Raw genomic sequence first — 22,205 nt, 5'->3', positions numbered from 1 at the left:
GGGTGGCACAACCAGTTAGTAGGTTTAGGGGGAAATTACTTTTTCACACCGGGCCAGGAAGGTTTGGAGGGCTTTTCTCCTTAATAGACGAAATACACATTTAAAAACTGCACTTTTCATTTACTTAGATTATCTTTGTCTCATGTTGAAATTTGTTTGATGATCCGAAACATTTAAGAGTGACAAATACACAAAAACAAGAAATTAGGAAGAGCACAAAAGCTTTAAAGGAGCACAGGACCTCGACCTTTGAGCTACAATCCTTGACTCAGAGAGATTTCACCACTAGCCCTTGTAACCCTGTTTCAAGGGGTAAGATGGCACTCAAAAACAAGAGGAAGGGTAAAAGTTAAAAATAGAACTAAGCCTAATACATCTTTTTACTCCTACCCTTGTCCTCTTTGGAAGCTGTGGCAGTGCTGCTTCTCTGGTGTCGGAGGTAGTGGACTGTGCCCTCTTTGTGGTAGGACCCAGAGCATCGAAAGAAGTTGGTGAAGGAGAGGCTTTGGTGCTGTGCCAGTGTGTTGAAGCGGAAGTTCTTGGTGCAGAAGAAAAGCAGCGTGTTGAGCAGCACTATGGGGGAGTAGGCTCCCAGCTGTTTACACTCCCAAAGGTAGGACTCAGCAACGCGGGAAGGATAAATACGACCTTTGAGAAGAGAGAGGACACAGGGGAAAGAAGAAGAGACTCAGACTCATGTAAGACTGAAAACTTAGAATAACTGCACAATTTTAAGAGTCATGTTAGGTTATCAAACCCAAGTTATAAGGCTTGGATTTCCCAGGCCCCCAGTAGGTAGTCTTATTATCCTGAAAAGTGTGTTTAAAATGGCTGTTTTTTTTTTTTCAAAAAAACCCAGCCAAATATAAATTTGATTCGTCTTTATGCATTTTATTGATATTAAACAAATATATTTGGCCAAATGTTTTAGTTATTACTACATATTTTTTTTCCATAAATTGAAAGGCTATCAGGCCCAATATATTAGTAGTCCCTGATTATAAAGCTGAAAGAGTGACACTATTATCGTTGAAGTGTACATGTTGGCTCTGTTGTCACATAAAAAAATGTGGCTAGCTGGATAGCCCTATGGTTTACATTGATGACTGTGGTATTGGAGATTCGGGGTTCAAATCCCCATCAGAGCTCCGGTGTCAGCCCTTGGCCAAGGTCCTTACACACCAAGAACACCTGTCTCAGATGTAAGTGGCTTTGGACAAAAGCGTCTGCTAAATGCACCGTGTAAAGTAAGAATCAATATTTTATCGAATGGCAAACCTACTTATCAATATATATATAAAAAACTGATACAGTAATTTTCTGCTGTATCTCTTGTGTTGATTTAATCCATATTCAATTCAGCAAATGCCTTTTAATCATCACCTTTCATTATATTTATCTGGAACAAACAGACAGCTATAGTGGTTTGTTTTAAAGCAAAGCAGTGTCAAATGACATGCTGAACGCCCATTTTTATGTGAGGGCACACACAGCTTAAGGCAGAGGCCTCAGATACCAGGCAAAGTTCATAAACAGCCTCAAGGCACGACCTCAGATCATCATCTTTCATGGTCTAAGCGCATCAGTAATGTTATCATCAACATGGGAGGAGGTGTGTCAGTTGTGAGAAAAGTTTCAGAATTTTTACCTCCAGTTGTTATTTAACAAGTCCTTAATGCCTTGGTTCTGTGGCAGCTTGATTTTGGTTCTTAGATTTGGTCCAGTGCTTCAATGACAGACTCTAAAAAACTACAAGTAGCTCAAAATAAAGCAGCTTGTTGTGCTTTACAGTGCTCTTAAAGAACCAATGTAACTTACAGTCTAGATTGGCTAAAACTGTGAGACAGAGATTCACGTATGTTTTGTTAAAATTTCTCAGGAGTATTATTGTGACACACTCACTAAAGTTATTATATGAAAGATTATCTTCTCAGTTTACTCAACATCATTATCAAACAAGAAGTGTAACAGAAAAAAGGTTCATACTATGATAGTGAGAACAGGTTTATTTCAGAGAACCGGTCTGTTGACCCTCTGCTAAGCCCTGCCCCGCTTTGTTACTGTTGCTTTCACATCTGCCCGGCTGAATGCCGTACCATCAGGCAGTAGTTTAGGTTTCCAGAGTTGCAGCATTGCACTGATCTCAGCAGCAAACTGGCTATAGAGCTCGTCAGTGAAGATGTTCTCTATTCGCCCCTTCATGAACAGATACTGAAAAAAGCAAGAGGGAGTCAGAATTGAAGAAACTGATTATAAACACATTAAAATAATCCAAAAGAAAACTGGTGACACAATATGTGTGTGTGTACCTGCTGTATCCCGAGACAGAGGTAGAAGATGCTGTCTGGGCTGTACTTCTCTCCATTTGGCCGCCTCACCTCTTTGATGAAGCGTGACAGGGCAAAGCTCAGCTCAGCAGAGTCACACTGGATCACATCTTCTTTAATATCGACTAGATTGGCTACAAAGACAAGACAATAAATTAACTAGTTCAAAATGAGTTACTCCATAACTAAAGGAACAAATATTCTGGAGAAATAGTTCCTCTTATGAAAACTGTCAAAGGAAAAAGAACTGAGGCTCACATTCTCTCTGTAGTTTGTTTCTTTGTTGGACCCAGCTCCTCCAAGCTTTCACCCCATATACATGGTTCAGTTTGAGGGTAGCTGGAGTCACCATGGCAACCATTCGCCTTCGACCCTAGAAAGAAAGGCAAAGAAAAGTTATTTAGATGATAACAGCTGAATAGTTAACTAGGCATAACTCATTCTACTTAATTTGTGCTGAATCTGCTATCATACCAGACAAGCCACTGGACACAGCTGAGCTACTTGTGCTATAACCTGACATAAAAGTGAAAACCTGCAGGCAGCATGCCAGGACGCATGAAAGCTGTAATGAGAAATCAGTTTTATTTCAGAGAAGATTAACTCCTGAACACTATTTAGAAAAAAACATAAGTATTTTGTTTTTTAAAAAGTGAAAATGAATTTTGTTTGTTTTTGTTGTGGTTAAAAAAACACAGCTTTTTGTTTTCTTATCAATTTTCAGTGAAAAACAGTTTTTAATGGGTTTCTTTAGAAATAAAGAGTGGAAAAACCATACAGCAATGTGAAAGATTGTAGAAGAGCATGTCAAGATGAAATAAGGTGGTTTATGAAAAACAGGCTATTGATTTCTGAACACTTTTAAAGTTGAAACATTTGAACTGTAGTATAGAATGTATTTTGAACATTACTTGGGTTTGAATAATATTGGATTTTTTGTTGTTTTTTAGATATACCTGGTTTTCTATAAGGACTTTGCACAAGCACCAGCTGTCAGCCAAACAGCCAACAAGTCACATAATTTCAGCTGGCTACTTTTTTGCTGTTGTTGAGCCAGGCAGCTCTCAATCAAAGTAATAATACAATATTACATGTAGAGACGATTGCCGCTCAGCTCTGCCTGTCTCTGCTTTTAATTCTTATTTTGAATTGAAGGCACTCTTTAAGGTGTATTTACTAAACTCTAAACCTACATTTTGATTTTATTGATTCTCGTGATATAATGTGGGAGAAAAGCTGTAAATAGGGCCCTGCTGTGTCTGCAATGTTCCCCGCAAAGTCTGAATCTAAATGTGATTTGATGAATCCATGACTGCTCAAAGACTGCTCACTGATCAGGAATCAGACTCGTACCCTTTTCCGGCCTGAGAAAGCTTCTCTGGGTCTCTTTACTCCTCTCTGCTGGGCAAATGGCCGCTGATCAAATTCTGCAAAACACATGGGCAAAACATTGATCAATGGATAAGAGATGTTTGGTATTTTCTCCATTCAGTCAATATTCAATCAAAAATATTTCTTGGGGGGAGCAGGTGGCCTCGTGGTTAAAGGCGCTCCCCATGTATGTGGGCGGCCCGGGTTTGAATCCGGCCTGAGGCCCTTCACTGCATGTCTCTCCCCCACTCTTGACCCTGTTTCTGACTCTATCCACTGTCCTCCCCTATCTAATAAAGACACAAAAATGCCCAAAAATAAATCTTAAAAAATATATAAATGTATTTCTTGGTGCTATTACCCTAAAAGTACACCTTTCAGGTCTCAGGCTGTGTCAAGTTTGTTTGTTTTTTTTTCAGATTAATTATGCTGCACATTTTGATAAATAAGGTTTCTCACCTGACGGGAAGTCACTCTCCAGGTCTGTCATGGGTGAGAGGGGAGGCTTACACTCGGTGCTGGTGGTGGGTGCTTCTCCACCTTCCTCTGGCAGGACATTCATCTGGGGCTCTGTGGACTCCAGACTCTTCTCTGAGTTGACAGCCACTGGCAGCTCAACTTTGGCACATTTTTGGTTCTCATCATCATCATGGGGGAGTATGGGAGTTATTATCTCTGACTTTGTGTCTTCTCTGAATGAACTACTCTGGTCTGTTAAATAAAGTTATACATGGAGAAATTTGGTACATTGATTTTTTTGACATTTGAGCACTTGAATGGATTAATGAAGGAGGATCCCATTTAATTTTGTTGCATAAATCTGGGTAAACATGCTTTTTGAAAGCCATTACCTGTGCTGGGAACAGGAGAATCTTTTTGTTTTTCTTCGGAAACAACTAAAGGATCTAACTGGACAGCTGCATCCTTCATTTCCTTGTTCATCCTTTGTGGGACCATCACAGGAACTGGAATCTGTAAAAAATAAAAATAAAAATAAAAATAAATGATAAAAAAAAAAAATCATTCTAAAGCAAGTTCTTAATACTAAGTATATTCATGATTCATTGGTTTTGAGATGTAAAGGGACATACAGGCATGGGCATAGCCATAGGAACTGGTGTACACTGGGAGTACATGTTCATAGGCACTGGGATGAAGACTGGTACTGGGACTGGCACCACTACAACCTTCACCTTCTCCTCTGCTGCTGAGGAGCTCTCTGATTGATTAGTCTGAGCTGGAAGAGAGATGGGCAAAATCTCAGTGAAATGCAAGCTGATACAGAGAAAAAATATAATCATGACCTCATAGAATCGATAAATATTTAATAAAAATTTCTTTGTAAAAGAGAAAAGAATTAAATTAAAGGCATGACAAAAATATCTTACCATCTGACAAACATTATGAGAAAGATGTAATGAATCTTTTTTAAGAAAATGATTTAGAAAGCTGATCTCACTTTCAATGAAAGAAGATTTTTATCATTTATTTATACGAACAGTGACTGCAGGGCCGTATGCAGGGTTTTTGAAATACCAAGGTCCAAAAAACAGAGCTTACTTAGGAGATTTGAGAGCATGCTACCCCTCAAAATTGTTTTAACTTCCTTGATCTAAATATGTGCATCTTTACCTGTTTTCATCTAAACACATGAGATTTTCTTGCTCATAAAGATAATGCTATAAACTTCAAATCTGGGGTTAAAGCAGGAAATCTGACGTGTATTTTCTTGTTTCATGGCATGAAAGATTTACTTTAGCAATGCATGTGTGTGGTGTGGGGGTCCACATGCAGACAATTTTGAGCTTTGAAAGCTTTATTTTGTGTGGGTTTGTTTTCTTTCTTTACTAAAAATTAAGTAAATTAATTAAAAGTTTTGAGGCAAAATTCTCAAGTTAACTGTTTCCCTATGATTGGAGTCAATAAGGTCAGACTAAATTACCTTAAAAACTAATCAGACCCTCTTTTAGAGTCTAACTGTAAGCCACATTATATTTGTTTTCAGACACATTAGAAACAAATCCAATGAGACCCATAATAAGCAAATCTTCTTAAGACTGAGGAAGGTATGGGTTTGGTATGGGACGAAAAAAATCAAACTACTCCAGCCTGTAGTCTGCTCACACTTCAACTTGTCTTCTTGCTACTAAAGCCTCTAATTAAATAAATGTTTAAAAAGAAAATTTACTGATTAATTTTAAATAACAGATGTGGTCTGCCAAAAAATAGATTTTATGATTTCATTAAGTGCTGAATGCTGCATGTCTCCTTTCTTTCTCTGAATAATCTGAACTATGCATTTTGTAATTTTTCCTCAATATTTGTCCCTAACATTTAAAAAAGATTATTAACTTCGCTTTTTTTTGCTTAGTGTTTGACTTATTTAAATTGAACCCTGCATGTTTCTAAAATGTTCCATCCTTGAAACATTTTCAGATTAAAATCAAGTGGTAGATTTATCAAAGAGGATATTAAAGGAGTAACTTTAATGTAAATTGAGGTGAGTAATATCTGAAAGATGTTAAATGAAAAACAATGCAGCCATATGGCATCACTACCCTAGGTACATTATATTAAAAATGGCAGCCTGCAGGTTAACCTATTTTTCTAAATTGACTCTAAATTGTAGAAACCTAGTGTTTTTTACATACCACATGTATGGAAGACCCTCGTTCTGATTGAATAAAGTCAACAAGTCTTAATATGCAGGGTTCTTTTTAGGCTGTAATGTTAAACATAAAACGTCTTATAGGTCAGATTGCAAAACATCTATGGACAACAAAGTAACTGTGAATAACAATTTAGATACAATGCTGTAATATGATCTCTGTGGAGTTGTATATAATTTATTTCAGTAAATGTATTCAAAGAAATTTGCATGAGGAGCATCTTTTGTTTGAGGAGTACTAAAGCTACTTAGGAAGTCTAAATACTTCAGGGATTTATATCTATGCTAAGTTAATATAAACTCCTCAAAAAAGTTTGGAAATGGTATTTCAGTCAATTATTCCTCCCCTTTAAGGATATTATTGGTATTGTATTTAATTTCCTTGGAAAGCCTGATTAGTCACCTTTACAATGAAGTATAACTTTAAGCATCATGCATTTGTGGAATTAGCAACAAAGCAAAATGTGTAAATAGTGTCGCAAAAAATGTGCCAAAATCAACTGCAATTTTCTCCTGTTGGTATTCACTCTTGTTTTTGGCTTTAAGTGCTTCCAGGTACCAGTCACAGGTGAATGACTGGCACCTGATTAGCACCTGTGTGCATGAGGTTTTGCAGCTTTGTTGAGTTTGTGTGCTCCAAGCACCAACATGCCACGTTGTTCCTTCAGATCAAGGTCTGTGCAGTAGGGAAACTGAAAACTGGTGTTCCTGTATGCGGTGGCGGCATTGTTTGTAGTCACCCCAGGAACTTCTTCCAAACTTAGGACTGATTTCCGTTAGACAGGTTAAGTCAAAGAACCTTAACAACTCCTGGCTGAGGAATGGGATGCTCTCCCATAGCAAAATGTGAACAGGTTGGTGACCATCATGAGGAGGAGGTGCCAAACTGCTACAGAGATACTATGTAAAATGAATAAAGTGTAAAAATGGCCATTACATGTTGTTTTTTCCTTATTACTGTTGGAGAGTTCAATCATCCAATCCAACAAGCAACTCAAAACAAGAGTGAATACCAACAGGAAAAGATTGCAGGGGATTTTGGCATCAGTTTTGGCAGTACCCACATGCTTAGCTTTGTTGCTAATTCCACAAATGCACAATCCTCATAAGTTATACATCGTTGTAAAGGTGACTAATCGGGCTTTCCAACGATGTATAATACAACACTAACTGGTATTATTAAAAGGGAGAAAAAATTGACTGCAATAATGTTTCCAAACTTTTTTGAGGAGTTTACATATTTTTAGGTTTCATGGCCTGACGTAGGTCGTTTCACTTGGACACATAAAACAAGTTTAGCACACAGATACCAAGAAACACCACGGACTTATTATTCACAAATATTTTTATCTTTAGGAAATGTCTGAGTAGAGCTTACAGTATTTTATCCTTTTTTCAAATATACACAAGCTCATATTAAAAATGACATTTTAATAAGGTTTTTAGTGCCTTTTAATGAAATAAACACTGGCTCTATTTTGTTTGATCAGGTGGATTTTCCCAACTTAAAATAGAAGACACGCCATGCGAGGTGCTTTACTTATGGTGAAGCACAGTGCATTGTCAAACATGGTTTTAAAGCTTGATTCTATAGATTTTGAAACAAAACAATCTTGATTTTGTCACACTGATGTTTCTTATTTATTATTTTGTCTAGAGCTAAACAATTTTGGAAAATAATGTAATTATGATTTTTCCTGATGGCAATTTGATATGCGATTATTCCTGAACTTTCTTTAATTCCTAAGACTGAACAATTCTTTATATCTAATCCTGATCATTTTGACTCGTATTGCATATTGGATATGAATTGCTGCATTGAAGGGTTTTTTGCCGTTCTCATATTTAAAATGAAAAAAAGTAAAAAATGAGGGTAGGATTTTTTGTAGACTATTCTAAAATAATGACTGCATGTCATGCAAACATATTTGCTGCAAAAAAAGTTTAAAACTGCTATTTTGACACACATTTCAGGTCAAAGAAATATTGCACCTTATTGCACCATATTGTGATTTAATTTTCGATTAATTTCCCAGCCCTATGTCTGCCACTGGTGTTGTGCCATATGGTCATAATGAATTATGAATCAAGTTCAGTCTTCGTGTTATGATTTTTAATTTTGCCAGTCACCAAAGTTTCCTGTCATGTGTGACTAAAGCCCTTTCAAACTGAGTAACTCTATTCTCAGTCTACAAACATTTTTCTGCTAAAATTCTAATCTAACGCACACTTGTGCAATAATTTCTATTATATTGCTTTTTCCTCTTGTGTAAAAACTGTTTTCAATCCTCACTGTTCTCTTCAGGTGTCTGCATAAATCTAGTGGGCTGTTGTGTGCTCAGTTATACCTTTGATTTGTGTTTGCATTAAATCCTGTGCATGTCAAACCACATTACTCCTCATTCTGTGCTCACTTGTCATCAGACTTTAAAAGGCAATTGGTGGTGTGTTAAAAGAATGGAAAATTTGAGACAAAAACACACATCCAAACAAAAATCTGCCCTCAAATTAAATTTATTGGCATTTTCTTTTTTTGCAGACACAAACATACAGCATCATTTCAGGTAATGATACGAGTAATAAAAACAAAACATACAAAAAAAAGAATGACTTCAAAATGTGGTCCATATCAGTGTAATCCTAAAAATATGGAAAAAAAAAATATGCTAATACAGCAGAAACAAACAAAAATGTAACAGACATTAGGTAATGCAGCACAGCAAACAGCATCAGCATGACTTGACCATGGTGCGGATGACTGCTGCATTAGTGAGGTACAGCAAGGAATTAACTTTATGTTTACACATCAAACAATCATAACCAAACTTTAAAATGTAGCGCAGCAATACAAGTCAGTTAATAACTGAGTATGTCTTTAGTCACATACTTAAAAATCATGTTTGCAGATTTTACAGGTTCATCTCAAGTTTCAGGCAGGACACCAGACCAACAGCCACGGTCTAAAGGCTCTGTCTTCGTTAGTCAACTCATTGGCCGATGTGTGAGAGGACACTGGAACTGAACTCGAACTTCGGATCTCATTGACCTCCTTAGAAAAAATTTCTGCACAATACCACGTCATATCTTTTTTAACAAAATTTGCATCACAGACACAAGCTGCATTTATTCAACCATCACAAATTCTGGCTAGTCAGGATGCATCTTTGAAAAAAATAATTTACCGTATGCAAGATGTCCTATGGAGATAAAATGCTCTATTTTGTTTTAATATAAATGAATGAAAATCCTATGGAAATGCACTACTGTTTTTCAAGGGGTTCAAATTACACAAAGAATAATTTAAGAATATTTCAAGACTTAATTCTTAAAAATTGTAGGTACTTTTTTTTCTTCTTTAGATCCAGAAACAGAGTGGTTTCTGTTGGATTTAAGCCAAACTGTCGTAAGCATTTTAAGTTTTTAAACTACACAAATCAGTCTGAGGTAGACCCTATCGTTGTATGAACCGCTTCATACTAAATCTTAAATGGGAGATGTTTTTTCTATGGGCTCCATCTGTACATGAAGGTTTACCTAAGTAACCTTAATATCAGTAAGGACGAGGCTAAACACTGAATGGCATGTGCTGTTAGTGTTCTATAAAATGTTTTTCAGATGGTAACATAAAGTGATGGTAGTAATTTAAGCACACTTGTCCACCTTAAAGTGTAAAACCCACCAGAAGTAATTTGGCACTGAATCATTTTACACAACACACAAATCAAAAGAATTCAACACAAGAATCATACATTAAAAGATGTCTGAATAATACACAATGATTGGGATCAGCTTTAATGACATGTTACCATACTGAGACAGATTCATTCATGAGGTATTTGACTAACATGTTACAGTACCGTTTGTAGGCCAGTGAAGCACTTAAGGAAGCATCTCAACCATGTCTTGTCCATCCCTTACACTTACAATACTCCCAGAAAATATCAGCGCTTGTGATGAGAAGAGGTTACAGACAACCATGTGAATCTGCTGTGCAGTGTGGATCAAGTATGGGACTCCTAAAAAACATGGTATTTCACCTTGAAACTATTGCGTATGTGATGTGTAGTTCTCTCTGGCTCACACTGCCCCTTAAGCTAAAAGTTGTTTCTTCAATAAAAGTTTTTTTTTTTCCCCCTTAATTTTAAAACTGAACCCACAGGTAAGAACATAACCTTAAGCTAAGGTAAGGCTTTGTTTTTTTAAGCACAGTTACAGCCTCTTCTGGCAGTCCTTCATGTAATGTTTCATAGTCAATGTCTACTGTCCTCTAGACCAGTGGATTTCAACTGCCGATGCTTCAGGACGCACCATCAACTCCTTTGGGAGCAATCTCAAAACAAATCTCATCTTTTTTCCTAGTTGGATTAATTCAATGAAACGTGGTGCTGTTTAGGCTTCAGAATATACAGTACCTGAAAAACACAAAAAAACTGAAGAAAATTCCCCAAAGTTTCTGGAAAAGTATCATAGACAATTCCCAAAAGTTTCTGGGACAAATTTCTAAAAAAACACTCCAAAATATTTCCTGGAAGGTTCCCAAAAACTCCCCAAGTGAAAATTCCTCAAACATTCCTGGAAACCTCCTAGTAAAGACTGCTGAAAGGTTCTGAGACAAGTCCTAATAATACCAATTAAAAATTCCAAAAACTTCCATGTTTTTTTTTAAGTTTCTTTTGATTTACAGGGAAAGTACAAGAGAATATAACCCACAGTTTCTAGGAAAATTTTCCAAAAGAAAACTCCCAAAAATTGGGGAAATTGAGGAAATTACTTTAAGTTTCCCAGAAAAGTTCACAGGAAGGGGGTGGGGTCGAATGAATTAACGCATGCCCAATGTATGCGGGCGGCCCGGGTTCACATCGGGCCTGTGGCCCTTTGCCGCATGTCTCTCCCCACTCTTGTGCCTGTTTCTGAATCTATCCACTGTCCTCCTCTATCAAATAAAGGCAGAAAATGCCCAAAATAAATCTTAAAAAAAGAAGGAAAAAAAGTTCACTGGGAAAGTTCCTCAAAGGTTCCAGATGAATTTTCAATAAAAAATCCTAAATATCCCTGAAACAATTCTGTCAAGCATTATTTTGGTTTTCTTTCTGACATCAAAAACTTAAACTAAAAAAAGAACAAAAAAAGAATTAAAAGTGCCTCATAGACTCTTTGAATATTTTTGTTCCTGGCACACATCCGCAACCCAATGGAAACAGCTTCATGACCCTTTTTTGGGTCCTGACCCACCAGTTGAGAACCACCACTCTAGACCAGTGGTTCTCAACTGGTGGGTTGGGATCCAAAAGTGGGTCATGAAGGTGTTGGTGGAAAAACCTGTGACAAGAAGTCTATGATGTATGGAAAGCCTAAGCCAGAATACATCCATGCATTTCATTTGACTCTGTTATTCCATGATTATAAGTAATTAATAAATTATAATAAATAATACATTTTATATGCATGTATATCAGCTCAAGGTTTCTATAATAGCGTGCTTGTCATTTCTTTTTTTCAGTCACATTTTTTTTCCAAATAGGATACAAACTTTAATATTTAAAATTATCAGAAATTTGGGTCACGATTGCTCATTCAGGAAGTGGTGGTGGGTCCAGAGGCCAGACCAGTTCAGTTGAGAACCACTGCTCTAGACAGAGTTTAGCATGTCTGATTTTTTGTCTCCTCTCTACTATTTGTACTGTCAAGTCAGTGACACTGACCAATAAGAGCACAGGGCGCTCTGCATGTGCTAAAGGCATGAGTGTAAACAAACCAAATAACGAAGAAAAAGAAGAAGACTGATGAAGTTGTGAGATGAACTATCCCTGCCTTTGTGACGTGTTGTTGAGAGACCACAACAGACTGAAAAAAAAAGAAAACAAGGCGAGAAATAACAGACGTACTTAAGCGACCTGTTAACACTATAGCTAGCACATTCATCACAACGTTTGGTTATATGACGTACTGCAAAAACATGTCTGTTTAAAGCCTTATTTCTGGGAATTGTCTTGCCCAAGACACTCTTCCCTTTAACATCATCAAGCTGGTTCAGACATGGCGATCGTCTAATTTGACACAGTGACCATTGTTACAGGCAGAAAGATTGTTTAGTCTGACCTTGGCTTTACTGATGCTAAGAATATGAGAACTTTTCACTTCATTTGTAAATCTGTGGAGATGACAAGTTGTGGTTTAAGCTGTGCTATCAGTAAAGTTTTAAGTCCTTGTTTACTGGGAAATACCTACATCTATATGGTGCAAAATATGTTGACATTTAAATTAACTGACCTATCATCAAGAAAAGGAATTCTTTTCTGAACCCAAGTTTATTTTGCTAAAAATAAGTTTGGATTGTGTTTTAGTGTCACAGACCAAACAATGGCCTCCTGAGTGAGAGAAAACAGCTCCAATGTGAAAATGCACAGCTACATTCAATAAACCCCATTAAGATGAAATACTTTGTCTTTAGGAAGTCCCAATCTAAAATACTGCTTTTTTAGCTTGTTAAAAATATCAAAACACTCCTTTAAATGTCTTCCAGCACATCTCATCCATGCAACTTCTGTAAACTTGTACTAACTCTGCCTATGCTGTTTGTAACATTTTAGGTTCAAGTTAAAGGGACAACCACACATGAGGGATTTAAGGTCACTGAAGTAGTGTAGGTGTAAAACTGGCACTGCAGTTGTCCAGGGCCATGGTAGAAGACAACTTCTGGTTTCAGCAGGTCAGGAAGCTGTGGAGAGAAAAACTCGGGTGACAAACTCGACCCTCTTAAGAGGTAAGTTTAAATTACTCAGGAAAGCAAACAAATGTCAGCAGCTCAGGTCAGTACATTATTGTTGTTAGTATTCTACTAAGTGCACTATGATTGGACCATGGATACAACTGTGGTAAAACATCCACTTTTTCTCAACTTTAAATGTTGCCATTAAAAATTTAGAACATTACTGAATCATGTTTTTGTGTTATTCAGAAGGCTCACCTTATGTTTCCAGCTCAGGAGCCGTTTTGTAGATCAATCTAGTGTGGAAGAGTTCAAAACAGGGCACAGGACAGAGGCTGGGCTCTCCTGAACATGTCTTACAGTAATATGAAGTCTGTCTCTTCAGTATCTCACTCTTCTGCTCACTATCATTGTCACTGTGCAAGTTTTCTTCCTTCACCTCCTCTTCCGTTTTTCCCTCAGGCTCCTCATCCTCTGTCTTCTGCCTCTTCCTCTCCAGTTTCTCTACTTCAGCCCTCTTCCTCTTGAGCTGAGAGCAGACCTTGCAGTCCGAGTCAGTCTCCCTCTTGCCCAGGAAGTGGCGTCCAGTAAGGCGTGCTGGCAAGCCGTTACACGGTTGAGTTTGTCCCTGAGGTTTTGGTGACTGGGCCGGAGATGTGGAAGTCTCAGCAGACGGCTGGTCAGGATGCGAGGAGCTATCCAGCAGAGCTGGTGTAATTATTGAAACAGCTGGTTGTGAACAATGAATAACTGAGTGAACCAAAAAACATGAATGAAAGTATTAGATGGTGAAAAACTACTCTACAAAAGTAACACCAGCTATGGCATGAAGAAGAACAGATTTTTCTATCAGTGCTACAAAGCTAGTGACTGCATTACTATTATTAATGCTTATTGGAGTTAAATGCATTGATAAATAAGTCAAGTTAAAGGCATTTTGTGGTGAATATATTACACTCAATAGAAAGTCAATAGTAGCACACTGTGTCACTGTGCACCTTGTTTAGATATTATACCCATACAGCATTGTGCAAAAAGTATTTCTGAACTTTGATGACAGTTAAGCCTCTTATTAAAAACAGCAACTGTCCAGAGTAATCTTTCAACACACCAAGGAGTTTTGAAGATTCAGCACAATTAGAGAGTGAATGCACCAAGAGAATAATTTCATTATGGTGGAGAGAGTAGAGGATGTACACAACTGTCATAAATAAGTCTGTATAAACACTCTGCAGTAATGGTGAGTTTAGTTATTATTACTCTGGTGTGTTACTGTCAGGAAGCTGATGAGGGCACAACCTGTATACATAAATCCTGCAGTGCAACCATTAGTGTCCTGTCTGAGCCAGGCATAAAAAACATAAACTAGTAAACTTTAGGTAGTTACCTGATGAGTCAGAGGATGGTTCCTGCAGCTTGCACATGCTTTCTTGGTCCAAAGTGAAGGGACGACACAAGACAGACTTGTTCTTCATTTGACGTCGATGGGGTGCAGGCACTCGCATGGCATCAGTCTGAGTACTGGCCTGGACATAAACATTACAAACGAAACAGAAAAAAAAAATTACAATGATTAACATTATGCATCAGACATTATCTTATTTTAGAAAACATCTCAGAAAACATATGATGAAAAAAATCATTGTTGAATACTGTTCTCAGAGCTGTACAGCTTGTAATTTTTTTTTCATTCTTCAAGATTTATTTTTTTAGCTTTTATTCCCCCATTAAAGAGAAAGGACAGTTGACTGGGTCAGAAACTGAGGGGAAGAGAGTAGAGAATGACACACAGGAAAGGAGCTATAAGCTGGACCAGAACCTGGACCACCTGCTATGAGGACAGCATCCTAATGCATGGAGTGCAGGGCAGTGTTAATTTTGGCCGCTATTTTTAATTGTAGTCTCAGTCTTAGTCTTGGTCTTTAGATGAACCGTATTTTAGTTGTAGTCACATTTTAGACATTAGTTCCCTTTTTAGTTTAAGTCTAGTTGTAGTCGACAAAAACTCAGAAACATTTTAGTCTAGTTTTAGTCCATAAAAAGTCCTCACATTTTAGTCTTTACTTTTAGTCCAAGCATTTATTCCCTTGCCTAAATCTGGTACCAAATCATGGTAGTGTGTTCTGTGCACTCTGCCAAACATGGGGTCCCTGCTTTCTACAGCTAAGAGGCAGAAGAGATACAGATGCATTGCATTTTGACAGATTTGCTCACAGCGGAGAAATATCATGGATTTTGAATGTCCAACAAAAACTACATTACATTTTAGTTTCGTTTTAGTCATCCTGCCGAAAAGTAAACTTGCGTTTTGTCAGTTTCTAGTCATCAAAGATCTCATTTTGTTAGTCTTAGTCTCGTTTTTGTCATGGAAAAAAGGCTGTCAACAAATATTTTTAGTCACAGTTTTAGTTGATGAAATTAACATTGGCACAGGGACAGAACCAGTAAGAGTCACAAATTAAAATTCAACAAAGTCCAGTTTGAGAAAACTTCCTTAAGCCAAAGTCAACATGATATCCCCTAAACTATTATTTGGTTTAGTTCATAATAAACATTCAAAAACAACTGTTTTTGGAAACTGGAGGTAATATTAGAGATTACAATAATCAAACAATGATAATAAATTATGAAAATAAGAAAAGAAGATTTGTATTTATAAACAAAATACACAAAAGCAGCTCTTGAAAAGGGCCTATTTAAAATTAAAGGCTTAATTTTAGTAAATGTAAAAAAGCTGAAGTGTGGGTTTCCCTTTCCATTGTTTTATTTTTAGATGTAAATTCACATTGATTTTTCAATTTAAAAAAATATCAAAACATTTAATATAAAATGCTTTTCTCTGCCTTTCTCTTAACCCTTACTCTTATAATTTTCCACTTTTCTTTTCTCGTTCAAAAGCACATCATCTCTACTTCCCCTAACTCACTCAGTTTCCCTGTAGTGTGTCAGAGTTTTTTCTGGGCTTCTCCATGTGTTTCTGTTGTTGGCTATTCTCACAGCCCTTTGCAGTGCCTTGTCTGAGTAAAGCATTTGATTAGCTGAGTAGCGTCATCACCTGTAGTCTCCTTAAACACAAGAGAAGCTGCATGGGTTGAAATAGATTATCGTAAATGGAAAAAAAGCTGTGCAGATCAAAAAAGAAGTGCAAGCAGAATTAAATAATAGGCACGCATGGGTCCAAATAGGATGGCACTCGGGTCTGAACTTACTTCAAACCTTTAACATATGTTAATTTCAGTTTCTGTTAACACCATTTTCAAAGCATGACCACTTGACCTGCTAAGCTTTAGAGAGCTTACTGAACAACCAGCCAAAAGGCACAGGACACTTTCATTGTGAAAAGCTGCTCCATCAACATGACATTACAAACTTCTGGAGCTCAGCTAGAGAAAAATGGTAGTTTCTATTTATTTTCAAGATGATTTGTAGATTTGAAGCAGTCTTGATGTTTCTAATGTGTTAGATTAAATCTACTGGATTTGGATCTCTGGGACCCAAAACAGCAGAACTGTTTTTGTTGGAATAATAAAAGACAATAAAACAGTTTGTGGTGGTGCATCGATGTGTAGGTATGCGCTGATATCCATCCTGTTAACAAACATCGGCCAGTGGTAAAACAATGTGGCATAAACTGATTTCAGTAGCCAGTGTTTATCTGTTGCATCCAGTCAATCTGATGCTGGCATCTAGTTCAACTTACTGCTGAATGAAAGGGGAGACTCTTTTACTCGGCACAAGAATTCACTTTTTGGTGAAACTGTCATGGATAAACATAAGAGAAAATGTTGGCAGAATGGGGGTGTTACGCCAAACCAGTGTTAATTTTGGCAGCTATTTTTAATTGTAGTCTTAGTTTTTGTTTATAAATGAAATGCATTTTAGTTTCAGTCACATTTTACTCATTTCTATCCTTTTTAGTTTTAGTTGACGAAAACTCAAGACATTTTAGTCTAGTTTTAGTCCATAAAAAGTCCTCATATTTTAGTCTTTACTTTTAGTCCAAGCATTTATTTTCCAGCTTAAATCTGGTACCAAATCATGGTAGTGTGTTCTATGCACTCTACTAAACCTGGGGTCCCTGCTTTCTGCAGCTGAGAGGCAGAATAGCCATGGATGCATTGTTTTTTTGACAGATTTACCCACACGGATTTACATTTTAGTTTTGTTTTCGTCATCTTGACGAAAACTAAACATACTTTTGTCAGTTTCAGTCGTCACAGATCTATTTTTGTTAGTTTTGGTCTAGTTTTTGTCATGAAAAAAAGGCTGTTGATGAACATTTTTAGTCACAGTTTTTGTTGACGAAATTAACACTGCACCAAACAAAGTGATGTGACATGGTAATAGTATTTTCATTAGCTAAAGTGTTATTTCAAACACTAGTATGCCCTAATTTTCACAATGGGTTTATTTGTTTTTTTGGTGGTTTGGCAGATAGTTGATTGTGTTGATTTGATATTTAAGTAATTAATGTGGTTGGAATCACAAGAATCATTGCTTTGTAGTGAGGTTTGGCATAAGTAATACACATAAAGAGCAGTTGTGTAAATAATTAAGATTAAAAAACATGCTAACGACTAGGGGAGACTGTTGGACTTTTGACAGGTTTTAATGTTAATGTTATCTTCCACTGAATTTGAACACAACTATGCAATTAACTTTAATTAAGGTTTATTTCTTGATAACAGATCAACAGTTAAAGTTAAATCTTTGATTAACTGTGCTGACCTCTAACTATTCAACAAGGTAATCCTTTTATAGTGAAGACCTACGGCTAGATGTAACACAAACACAGAGTACATACATGGTCCAGACTCTTGCCATCAACATTGGAGGTTGGAAGGGCCCCTGAAAAAGAGGAATAAAAATATTAAAAATTATATCAAAACCCACAGTGAGGATTTTAAAAACATTTTCTAAATAAAAACAATTATTCTATGAACATATATGGGACAGATATCTTCTTGTTAATAAAAATATTGGATGACCGAGACTGTAAGGCATTCAAGATACAGGTGGTGTTCTGTTCTTCCTGGTCACATGGTTCCCACTCAAACACACAGATCTCACCCCAGGCCTTCCTCTGACTCTCATTATAAGTTACAAGTGTGCATTTGCTCTTCTTCACTTCAACAGAAAGGAGCTCCATGAGTACTAAGAGATGTGCCTGTAAGTGTATTACAAATTTCCTGCCAGTGGGTGTCAGCATATGTCCCAAGAGAGACACAGAGCAAGCCACAGTGTTAGAGCATAGACTTTATTCAAAGATGTTCCACTCTCATCCGTTTAGCCTGTTAATGGCACTTTCTCTACATTTGTTAGCATTAAGTAAAATAAAGTAGGACAAATTTGGTCCATGCCCTGGAGAATATCACACCTGTCAGCAGTGTATTTAGAGGTGTGTAAACAGCCATAGGGAGCCTTGTGACTTAACTCACCAGTCAGAGCAGTGTCTGCTGTGGCACTAGGCTGAGCGGCAGATCCATTGGCCAGTGACACCACACCAGCAATAACAGGATTTGTCTTTGAGGAGTGTTGAGGCTGGCTTGGAGCTGAAAGAAAATAGAAACACCCAAATTAAATCACACACCACTGTTAAATCCATTTAAGTTTTTCTGTCCCTAATATTACTAAGACATACAACTAGAGTGGTGCCACAGGTTTGAGGAAGAGGGTAATATTTATCTGTGGATTTCAATAAGGGTTCAGTATTTGAATCAGACTCTAATCACAAGTGAACACTGCCGATTAAATCTGATGAAATCTTTTATTATGAGTCATTCAGGCTCTCTTCTCCAGTTTCTAAGTCTGTGCATATGCGCTGTTTGGGGAAAGGGAAGGGAAGGGAAAACAATCTTATGTAAGATCACAAATACAGTCTTACATTTTTCAAGCACAATAACAAACACAGTATTACAGGAACTACTCATATCTACTCTTATTATTTAGTACTGCTTATCGTCTTTTGTGGTGTGCTTTTCGAGCTATCACAAGTTTGCTGCTGTGCAGTTGTGTGTAACACAACTTACCACCTGGTGTTTGTGGAGAAGTACCGTTACTGCTACCATGCTGGCTCATCTCAAAGTGATGGTAGCAGTACTGCATCAAACAGGGCATGTTGCAGAAATTCCGGACTGAACCCAAACACTGCAGCTTCTCATTCATGTAGCCCTGTTTCCTACAGCTGTCACATCGACCCATCTGGAGTGAAGGCGATGGTAAGAAGGACATAGAAAACACAGGAGAGGAGAGGGAAGAACATTGGAAGATATTTTTAAAAGCTACAGAATCACTTTGAACCTACTATTAGACACTTGATGATATTGAATGGCCTATCACAGAGTAGTCAGACAAATAATATCATACCCCATAGTAGAGTACAGTGTACTGGGACATGCAGTGAGGTCTACAGAACTCCTCCATCCTGCCTCCGTAGTGGCTGTTAAGCATCTTGTGGCTGATGCTGGAGCAGTAGGTGCACGATCGCCAAGGGTGATCCCGGTTACGAGACTGCATGGCTGCTTTGAAGTTAATTTTACAGCCTGGAACAAAAGATGAGTAAGGAATAATAATATTTATTTTAGAAAAAGACCATGCTAAATATTTTTACAATGAGTTGACTAAAACCTACATCAGTAACAGCAATGAAACACTTCCTTAAAAATGCTATTTTAGCAGGAAGGAATCTAGAGCAGAACAGTGGGTATGTTATAGTTCTTTATCAGGTCAGTTCTAACCTGACACACCAGATGGATGAAAAGCTTCAATAGGAAATGTTTGAGAAAGGGCAGAGGCTTTGAAAAAACTCGGAGTGTGACTGGGTGAACTTTCTGTCTGTCAAATCTCTACGGGCCAATCAGAGCAACAAAATAAGTGACATAGCAGTTATTGAGCTGTGCCTGTGCAGCTACTGAGGAATAACGTGAAACATGGCGACTATAGACATGTAAGTACTCGACTTTTGTCGTTTTTGAAAAGAAAACAACTCACTGCTGTTCTTTGTTCTTCTTTTAACGAAGAAATGTTGTCAAGTTCTGATAAAACTGGCGCTTTAGCAGCATCCGCGCTAGTTTCTTCCTCCATAACTGCACCAGCTCTTGCTGCTGCTTGATTACGTCACGACTGCTGTGCCTCAAAGTGCTGCCCCTTGCAGCTGATTGGTCCTGTCACTTTCTAACTGGGCCCAAACAGTTCAGACGGGAGCTTTGCAAGAGTGATTCGCCAGTGAAAAACAAGGAAACGGGTGTATCCCTCTGCTTTGCAAGGTTAGGTATGTTCATGATTCTGTAAATATTTTGTGAAAACCACAGTTTGAATAATAGCAACAATATACACAGAGATTTATGAAAGCGTTGCTCTAGCCAAGCTGCTGTGTTCTTTGTTTCACGTCCTTCATAATTCAGAGATACATTTTTTAATTACAGTCTTAAAAAACTAAGGCCTCTTTACATCTGACTTGTTTTCTAAGTGTAGTTTGCTTACGCTAGTCTGAAAGCTTTTAATCAAACCCTGGTTTGAAACAAACAGCCACAACAAGACTTCTTGGAAAAGTGGGTCTCTGTTGGCTTTTTTCAGACCCTTTCATGTGACCTACCACTAGAAAGCATTTTGTTTCCTTGGATTAAATTAGCAACCACAGCCAGTCACATGTGTTTATGTTCACAGATCAACCTCACAAATCTATGGACACATTTTTGTTGATGGGCCGTTCACAGTTCAGGAAGATTAACATGCGTCTTCTCATGAATTTGAGAGCTGCATCTCATTTTCAAACTGTATTATTTGCCAACAGTGATAAATGCAAACAATATAAAAACCAATGAACAGGGCCAACATCAATCTGTGTAGTTGTCTGTACACTCTGAAATTGACCTGGCCGTGTCTGCCAGGAGTCGACTGGTCTTGGAGCGGTCCAGTTGACAAACACAGTCTTGATAAACACCTACATTTACAGGTAAAATGTAAGGCTTTTAAGGGCAGACTTAACAGTTTGATTAGGAGCTAAATGAAAAAAGAAAAGCTTCAGACTGAAGAGCCAAATCTGAAAAAAAAGCCCTATTTTCTTTGTCTGGTTTTCGTTCACCAAAGTGACAAACTCCAAAAAAATGATTTGAAAGCATGATGAGACACAGTTGTTGTTTGGAAAATATTAAACACATGGAAACAATGGGACCCAATGTAGGGGGTATACAAGGTAACTCACCTTCACTGCAGACTGAAACCTCCTGTTGATTATGGCTGAAGGTATCAAAGGGTACCTTCTCCTGTTTACAGGACTCACATACCGCCAGGATTTTTTTCTGGGTTTTATACTGCTCAGAGCATGGTTTGCTGCAGAACATTGCAATACGACCCTGTGGGAAAACATTAGTATCATCATAACCAGTGAGCTGTCTCATAGGTGCATTGCTAAAATTAGGAATACTGTGGAAAAGATTTTTTTTTTCCCGGAATTAAATCTAAAACGTCAGGCTCATTACAGACCTGGGCATATTACTTTTCATGAGATATAAGCCCTAATGATCAAGATTAAAACAAAAAGATATTCAATGTATTTTACTTTATGTATAATCAATCTAGAATAAAAGTGTGATTTTTTTTAATCTAGGGAAATAAATGAACTTTTCCATGATGTTCTATTGTTTTAAGATGCACATTCATAAAGATATCAAGGTCAAGTATCTGAAAATACAGAGTAAATGTTGATGTGAGTCATTTTCCTCACTTGAAAGCTGAAGAGTAGCGGCTTCATGTTGAACTGTTTGCTGCACTGATGGCAGGTCAGCTTGGAGACGTCACCAGGACTTCCCTCGGCTGGTTTCGTGGGCTGACTCGATGGTGCTTTGGCCTGGGATTGCCCTGGGACAGTGGGGGACGACATGGTCGGGTAAGAGGGCACCAGTGGGGGCACTGAGGAATGACTGGGGTGGTGGCCTGGGTGAGGGACTGAAGATGAGTGTTCTTGAGGGATGGGAGGGACTGAGCTCGCTCCTACAGAGGGTCCCGATTTGGTGGCTTCTTTATGGGAGGGGTCCCTGAGAGAGGAGGTCCCATTGACAGGGTCTGGCTGACCATATTTCTGTAAGGGCATAGAGGGAGATAAAAAGGTTTCAATCTAAATAATTTACAC

At 37.7% G+C, this 22,205-nt stretch overlaps 1 protein-coding gene across 3 annotated transcripts in view; it reads right to left on the bottom strand.

Annotated features, from left to right (window-relative positions):
* Window positions 1–22,205, bottom strand: part of si:ch211-266o15.1 (zinc finger MYM-type protein 4) — a 40,305-nt gene that overhangs the window by 4,363 nt on the left and 13,737 nt on the right. For all 3 annotated transcript variants that reach the window (XM_041812273.1, XM_041812276.1, XM_041812275.1), the window contains 15 exons: window positions 21,801–22,154; window positions 21,279–21,429; window positions 19,442–19,617; window positions 19,105–19,276; window positions 18,514–18,627; window positions 17,880–17,923; window positions 14,463–14,601; window positions 4,790–4,935; window positions 4,550–4,670; window positions 4,158–4,409; window positions 3,681–3,754; window positions 2,586–2,700; window positions 2,310–2,461; window positions 2,097–2,211; window positions 391–648 (listed from right to left, as the gene is read on the bottom strand). In XM_041812273.1, the coding sequence (XP_041668207.1) occupies window positions 391–648; window positions 2,097–2,211; window positions 2,310–2,461; window positions 2,586–2,700; window positions 3,681–3,754; window positions 4,158–4,409; window positions 4,550–4,670; window positions 4,790–4,935; window positions 14,463–14,601; window positions 17,880–17,923; window positions 18,514–18,627; window positions 19,105–19,276; window positions 19,442–19,617; window positions 21,279–21,429; window positions 21,801–22,154 (2,383 nt within the window). The remainder of the gene's footprint in view (window positions 1–390; window positions 649–2,096; window positions 2,212–2,309; window positions 2,462–2,585; window positions 2,701–3,680; window positions 3,755–4,157; window positions 4,410–4,549; window positions 4,671–4,789; window positions 4,936–14,462; window positions 14,602–17,879; window positions 17,924–18,513; window positions 18,628–19,104; window positions 19,277–19,441; window positions 19,618–21,278; window positions 21,430–21,800; window positions 22,155–22,205) is intronic.

The sequence above is a fragment of the Cheilinus undulatus genome, linkage group 18, assembly GCF_018320785.1.
Source record: "Cheilinus undulatus linkage group 18, ASM1832078v1, whole genome shotgun sequence".
Classification (NCBI taxonomy): Eukaryota; Metazoa; Chordata; class Actinopteri; order Labriformes; family Labridae; genus Cheilinus; species Cheilinus undulatus.
Note: the sequence above shows the minus strand (reverse complement) of the source record. Positions and strands in the feature narration are given on the sequence as shown.